Raw genomic sequence first — 7740 nt, forward strand, 5'->3', positions numbered from 1 at the left:
GCTCCTACCACTGAGCAGGAGGGTCTTGCTGAAGGGGACAAACCTCAGGGAGAAGAAAAGGAGGCTGATGTGTCTCAGGTAACTCATGTTTGGTGCACAGGAGGGTATGTTAGGGAAATCGGGACAGATTCGGCAGCTTGAGAGAGGCAAGGACTCTGCAGCTCTGTGCCCCCAGGTCTAACAAGAAACAAGGCTGAAGCTCTCCTGGGAGAGCTCTGGGAGGGGCCCACACAAGGCATCCCTTCTGAGTCCTTAGGTTGGGTTGTACCTGCCTTTGTGCACCTGTGCTCCCCTGGGACTGGGGAGATGGGACTTGATGGGCTGATGGCTGCTGTGATGGGCATGGGCAGGGTATTGTTTGGGCTCCCCTTCCTGCTGTTGTGTCTCTGAGCTCCTCTGGACACAAGCTTTATCACATAACCAAACGGGGCTTTCTGGAGAAAGTAATGGGGTTTTCTTGTCTCCTGGCACCGCGTCCTATCAACAGCATTACTTTGTTTTATGAAAATCACACTGGTCAAGCTATGTATCTGCATCTGGCCTGCTCCCTTTTCTTCTGCAACCTCTGAGGAGCTGGGGAAGAGCTACTAGAGCAGATGCTGCAGCTGGGCAGCCGTTTCCCACCTCCTGTCATTGCACGTTGTATTTCTTCTGTGTACCAGGACAGGATGGTCTGGCAGAGGAGCAGTGAACATGTTCTTTTCGGGTTGGATGCTCCAACAAGTTTCATTAGATGCTTTTTGTCCTAGGCTTCGTTATTGGTCAGATACTACGTACTTAGCGTTTTTGCTTTCTCTGATCCCAGTTACGTTGCTGTAAATCAGGAGAAATCCCCTCAATCAGCCAAAGAAATTGGTCATGTTTCCTTCTTTCATCACCTTTATATCACTGTTACGCCAATTCCCAGAGAGACATAGGACAGTGACTCCTGGAGCTTGTGGCTTTACCCAAAGATAGGAGTGGGACGGAGGAGAAAGCTCTGTTAATTTCCTTGCACATTGAAAATGAAACCCAAACTACCTGCAGACCATTTTTATCATTTACTGCAATGATTTGTGGTAAGGTGTGAAAGTACATTTAGGAGGACTAAGGGGAACAGTGAAAAGAGGCAAGGAATTACTACTTTACATTCTTGTCCAAGGACTATTTTCTGTCTTAATGTAAGAGCCCAGTATGGAGTAGAAGGAAATCCCCATTCCCATATATGTCCTGTGCAATAAACAAACAATTGCGTTTTCCTGCTTGAAATGAAGTACTAAATAATCTTGTGGTGCTTTTGTGTTGGTGTTTTGGGTTTTTTTTCCCCCCACAGGAAAAGGTCAGCAGCATCCCTTCAGTAGTAATAGAGCCAGCATCAAACAATGAGGGGGAGGGAGAAGAACATGAAGTCATCGTGAACGAGTCCAAAGATGCCACGGCAGAGATGGGCACTCAGGGCACTGACGCTTCTCCCAGTGAAACTTCCCAAGTTGGAAGTGAGCAGAAAGTCACTGAAGAAATGCAGGCTGTGCCTCCTCAAGATCAGCCTGTTCCAGCAGAAGATGCAGCTTCTGCAATGCCACCCGGCTTTCTCTTTAAGGTCTGCTTCTTATTTCTTCTTTTAGACATCCCTTCGGATCTAGCTTCTGTGGATGTGTCCGTCTGCGCAGGTTGTGTGATGATTTCTTGAGGCCAAAGGATGCTTAGTTTAACAGCCAGGCACACGCACACACAAACACACACAAACACAACTTTAACCTTGTGCTTCATACGTGAAGCCTGAGAAGATACCTTTTCTGCACACCATTGTTGCTGTGCATATCCTTATGTAGCTGTAAGACTCACTGGAACCCTTTCATCTCAGCAAATTACCACTGAAAATTAATATATTGAGTAAAACTGCACTGCCACAGAGTTAGTCAGCAATATTGTATGATATATGCTAACAATGTATCTGATATACTAACAATATATTTGATCTTTAAGGTCCCTTCCAACCCAAACCATTCTATGAATATTAAAAAATGGCATTTTTCTGGCCTGAAAATCTATAGTGGAAGTTCTGATTCTATTGCAAACCCATGGGACTTCTACAATTCACGGTAATGAAGCCAAAATGTCATTCTGTGACTTTAGTAATATTATAGTTAAACTGTTAGGCTAATCAAACAGAAAAGTTTAATGAGGCGTAAGAGAAATTCCCTCCTTGACTGGCAAGACCCCTAGGGTTTCCTGGTTCGCAAGATTCTTTGATAATGCTTTTCACTTCGGAATCACTGAGCAGCAGAAAAACTCCTTGAGGATGGATGTACTTCACATGCTTCCTATTATCATTTGCATAGTTCAGACTAATTAGTCCCACAGCAGTCCATAAGTGTGCCATTCTTCTTGTTCTATTCGCGTTGCTCAGTATTTTCAGCAAACTTTGAGAATAACATTAAGGTGAGGGTGAACAGTATTGTGCAACTCTGACTCAGACGTGCTGACATAGTTCATCTTTTGTTTTTCATCACACTCTCTTGGGTCAGACATCAATAAGGAGAAGCAGAATATATGCCAGCCGTCTGGTTCTTGATGCCATTTTCTTTCATTATTGCAGAGTTACCATGGAACTGACTGTGCTTTGAGAAAATTAGAATAGCCTATCCCTTAAGGAGATAGAAGCATTTAGTTAAAACGGTCTGTTCACAATGACATGCTGATCCTGCCAATGTTTTAATAATCGCCCCTTTGAAAGACAGATATTTTTGGCATATCCATCTGCCAGTAAATGGGAGCTCTTGCCAGGGCAAGCATTAAGTAGGGTTCCCATTAATTTCCTCTTTGATCACCTGTTGAAATGGGTGCTGTACGTCCCACTCAATTTCCCATGGATGTTTACAGCAAGAATAAGATCCAGTGGCCACAGCAAGAGAATGAGAGCGAGTCCAAAACATCAGTTCCTGGGAGTCTTTCCCAATTTTATTTGCAAAATCCTGCCACCTCTCTCTCTAATCTAGTGATGATAGTGGAGGATGAAAGCAAGTTCCTTACACCGAAACAATAAGGGTGGCAGGACTTAACCGAGAGGCAGGACTTGTGGGGTGTTGCCGTATCAACTGCCCTTGGGATCCTGTAACCCTGGCAAAGGATCTTAGGTTTCCTTCGGTAGTCTCAGGAAGACTTCAGCTGTCCCTGCTTCCAAGGATATGAATAGAAAACTTTAATATAAATCAATGCCAACATCAATGATTTGAATGGACCTGTCTATAGACCTACATTTCTATAAAGAAGGGACATTGGTGGGTTTGGGTTTTTTGTTTTTGCAATAAAGATTTAACAGATTTTGTTGAGAAAAATGTCTCCATTAAGATCATACCTGGTTTTGGTGTTATTGTCTTCAGGTGGAAGTACTACATGATTTTGAGGCAGCCAACAGTGATGAGCTTAATTTAAAACGAGGAGATATTGTACTAGTGATTCCTTCGGAGACCACAGCTGATCAGGTAAAAACATGTGGTTCTTTCTTTTGTTGACATTTTTCTTTCAACTTTTTTCTCACAGCTTATAGTTAATGGGAATGTGTATTCAAAATGTCATTACTATTAGAAAACATGAAGATTTTAATTTTGTCTTTGTACTTGGTTTCATCTGAGACTAAATGGCACAGTTGGCTATAGCTAAAGTCGCAGATATATCCTACTAGCAGGATCCAACCTCAGCATATTTTCTAGGGCTTTTTTTATGCAACTTTGCAGTGGATTTTATACAGGCACACATGCACACAAATACTTAATAGGGAAGATGACTTACAAATTGCGCATTATGTTGCTATATATCATCTTGTCTTAACATTGCAGTAGAATTGATTACATGGTTCCTAGATGTTCAGAGTTTTTACGTGTGGATTTGGAAGACTAATACAAATTCACCCACAGAGAGCACTGAGACTGCACGCAAATTGTCTTGTCCTATGGCCAAAATGTATGGAGGTGCTGCTATGTGAGCTGCATGCCTCTAAAGCTAACTCTGCCCTCTGGAATCCTGAACCTGAATTGAACAACAGTTTAATTTCATTTAAGACATCTAATTTTGTTTTAACAATGCATTTCAGGTGAACTTTTAAACAATTTTATTCCATATGTTAAATTGAATTGCAGTGAGTTGTATTTTGGCCAGTGCTTTAAAAGAGAAGACCGTACTGCACACTGTTAGCACCAGCTGCTTGGTGGGACTCAGTTAGTGCCAGCAGTGTTGGTGAAAAGTGTCCCATTGATTTGGGGGTTGAGAGGTGGGGGACTAGATCCTGCCTAGTCAGGTAGCTAAGAGCAGCGCTCTGAATAAAGAACATTTCTTAAAATAGTCTAAATATTAACACCCTAAGCGCATATGAGTGCTGGGGACTGTATTTGAAATTGTTCTAGTGGTTGATGCTGTCCAAAGGTAGGTAATAACTCATCATCTCAGCTGAGCTTTCTTTTAATACAAGAGACAAGTAATTGGGTTTTGTGTTTGGTTTTTTGTTTTGCTTCAGAAGAAAAGATTTTTCTTTCAGCAGGGCACTTTGCTCTTTTTATAGAGATAGATTCTGTTATCTGTACTCAAATTATGCTGCATCTTACCTCATGGCCGGTTCAACTGATTTCATGATCAGTAGCTGCAGAATAGGATACTGCTGTAAGGATAGCAAAACCCTCTCTCTGTCTTTCAGTATGCTTTTCTTAGGACTCTATGTATTAAATATGCTTAATCTTCACTTGGTGAATGCATGAAGTGTATTCTTCTCTTGTGGTGTGCATCGAAATTCCATTAGCATTAATTGGAGTAAATTGTGTGCAATGATGGAGAAAATAAACCTTTATGTATTCATGTTTCTGAAACCATTCTGGTCATATCTTTTATTACTCGGTACATATTTGCCCTTCATGTTTAACAAACATAAAGCTTAATCTTTTTGTCTTTTGCCAGGTACTCCGTTGATTTATATACAGACTTTTTATCTTTGTTATCCTTTATTTTCCTTCAAAATTGACTTGTCTAAAACCGTAATTCTAATACAGCTGGTAAAATTAGCCTGCGTTCCCCATTCGAAGCAAACCAGTCCCACCCAGTGGCTTTTTCCGTTAGTGCTGAGTTGAAGTTGTTATCCAGTAAAACCATTCATTCCTTCGTACAATCTGTGCTGCCTGTGCTAGAAAGCTGCAGTTCCTCTCTCCTTTCTCTCAGATGTTCCATGTCCTTCAAAAACATGTCCCTGGTTACATGTACCCAGCCAACACCAGACATAAGCTGTATCTGCTTTAATGATGCTTATTTTGGGGCAGAGAGCCAGTACTGCACCACGTGCAGCTGCTGAGCAGTCATGACTCGTGGTGGATGTGAAGATTTGTTCGAGCTACTCTATCTCCTTGTGTACTCTTTGTGCAATAATAATATGGCAGCATTAGAAATTGTGTTTGTCATGGCTTTGCTCAGGCTCCCATTCTTAAAAGGCACGGAGTTACTGAGTTAGAGATGAGAATAGGTTGATCATTTTTAAAAATATTGAATTGATTTTATTCCAGGTAGAATTGATCACACTTAAGAGAATCCAGCACTTTCCAATAGGAAATCTCTCTTTTGATTGCTGGGGCTGCTCGTGATTTTCTTGCAGTTTTGCATGTCAAGTTCTGGTCTAGGTTTCCAGGAGTTTTTGGAAAAATAATTGCATATTAACTAAGTTTGAGTTTCTAGAGATAGTAACTCCAGAGACTGCAAGAACTGTTATTTCTTCTGACTGCCGATACATGAATGAGAAAAAAGAACTCTCAGGGTACAAAAAAAAAATCAGATTGAAAACTACTTTTTTGCCTGATCTATGGTGTTGTGTAATGTTTCTGGCCCACTGCTATGCTCTTACTTTGCGAGTGTGCCAGTATTACTGCGGCAACTCTGATAAAGTCTGCAGAGATTTGCACAAATACAGACCTCGTGTAATACTGGATGACCTGGAAGACTGATTATCCGGTTTTGAGTTCAGCTAGGGGTTAGATGGGCTGAAGGCCATGCAATATGCTCACAGTCGCTTGGTCTCACAAAATTGTGGTCTGGCAGAACAGAGGAAACGGTTTGTGCAAAATCAGAGGCTGATTTGAACCAAAGCACCAAATCTTTTAACCACATAACTCTGAAACATCTTCAGGTCTGAAGCTCGTAGCAAGGAAGCGGGGAGACCTGAAGTTTAAGAGACTCTGTCTTTTTCCTTGCAGGAGGCTGGCTGGTTGACAGGCATTAAGGAATCCGAGTGGCTTCAGTACAGAGATGCAAATAGTTATAAAGGACTTTTCCCAGAGAACTTCACACGCCATCTGGAATAGTTCTCCACGCAGGCAGACGAACGTGGTACGAAGCTCAGTCAGTAGGTTTTTAACCTCTTTGAAACACAGGAGCCCACCTTTTTGTAGTTTAAGCTGTTAATGGTTTACAGACTGGCGCCAGACAAAGCTTGTTGAAACATATCAAAATGAGCATGAATGCAAACAGTTAAGCTAGCAATTTCTGAAGCAGTACATGAAAAAAAAAATCAAGTAAAAAAGAAATGTCCTTATTTGTTCACACGTACGTGGCAACAGGTTTGTTTGTGCTTTGTCAGAGCTATGGTGATCCTGTATTTGGTCCTTTCCCATGAAATCTGAAATTAGCTTCCTCAATACCAAAACCTTAACTTCTCTGCACTAAGTGTATTGTATTGAGTTGCACTGCAGAAGATTTAATTAGTTATCCTGTAGTAATGAGGTCAAACTATTATAAGTTTCACGTGTTTAAAAAAATTATTATCTGCTGCAATGTTTTTAATGTTATTTTTGGACATGCATAATATATATACATACAAGAACTTATATGTATATATAAGTGCATATGGATATATATGCATTTTCACGACTTCATCGTAGTTCTTTGGCTGTGTAGTATCACCAGTACATGCATTGCTCTTTCACTGTCTGGCATTACAGGAAACGGTTTTGTTCCAAAGCAAAACTAGCTGCTCCATTGCCAAAACATGATACAGTATCTGTGTTTGTAATGTGAAAGTTTCATTCTGAGATGATGAATAACATCATGTTCAAAGCTGCTAAACCTTTGAGAAGGCATGGCTCGATCTCCTCTTCCAGCTGCAGTAGTTACAATGAGATAATCTGGAGGGGGAGCTGTTATGATGCTAATCTATACTTTTTTTATTTAATTGGCTGAATAAGTTTAAATAAAGAAACAGAACTAATCTCTGAGAAGAAATAAACCAATATATTTTCACTATATGTATTGATGCAGCGTACCTTCACAGATCCTTTTAAAATAAGATGTATAACGTATCCTGTATCAAAAAGTCATCTGTAACTTATGTTTTCCAGTGCTGTGTCATTAAAAATAAACCTTTGATCCAAAGAAGCTGTTTCATCTGTGGTGTTTTTGAAGCTTTGTAACGCTGAAGTTCGTATAGTTTGTATGTTGTATTAGAGTATCTAATCTTAATTTAATATCTCTTTTTCCAAAGAAACACAACATAACAGGTGCACCATCTAAATTCTTGCTCTCGACCCTAGTCGTGGCCAGAGCTTCAAAAGGTCTGAACCCCAGCTGAGCACATCTCCTAGCTGCTCCTCCTGTTCCAAACTCTGGCCACCACTAATATCTGTCCTCAAGCACCAAGGGAGCTTCTCTGTGCTTGACCATCGCTCAACTGAAGATTGCTACCTCTTAGTCATTTTTCGCTTGTCCGTTTCTTTTGTGTGGAAAGAACGGTCT

General features: G+C 40.8%; 1 protein-coding gene across 1 annotated transcript in view; it reads left to right on the forward strand.

Moving 5' to 3' along the window:
• The window catches only part of LOC104158290, a gene marked incomplete at its 5' end in the record, with an annotated part of 26191 nt that extends 18811 nt beyond the window's left edge, over positions 1 to 7380 (forward strand). The window contains 4 exons of the mRNA XM_009695895.1: positions 19 to 78; positions 1313 to 1579; positions 3363 to 3464; positions 6207 to 7380. Coding sequence (XP_009694197.1) covers positions 19 to 78; positions 1313 to 1579; positions 3363 to 3464; positions 6207 to 6314 — 537 coding nt within the window. The remainder of the gene's footprint in view (positions 1 to 18; positions 79 to 1312; positions 1580 to 3362; positions 3465 to 6206) is intronic.
• Positions 7381 to 7740: the final 360 nt, after the last annotated feature.

Source organism: Cariama cristata, unplaced genomic scaffold, assembly GCF_000690535.1.
Source record: "Cariama cristata isolate BGI_N322 unplaced genomic scaffold, ASM69053v1 scaffold3802, whole genome shotgun sequence".
Classification (NCBI taxonomy): Eukaryota; Metazoa; Chordata; class Aves; order Cariamiformes; family Cariamidae; genus Cariama; species Cariama cristata.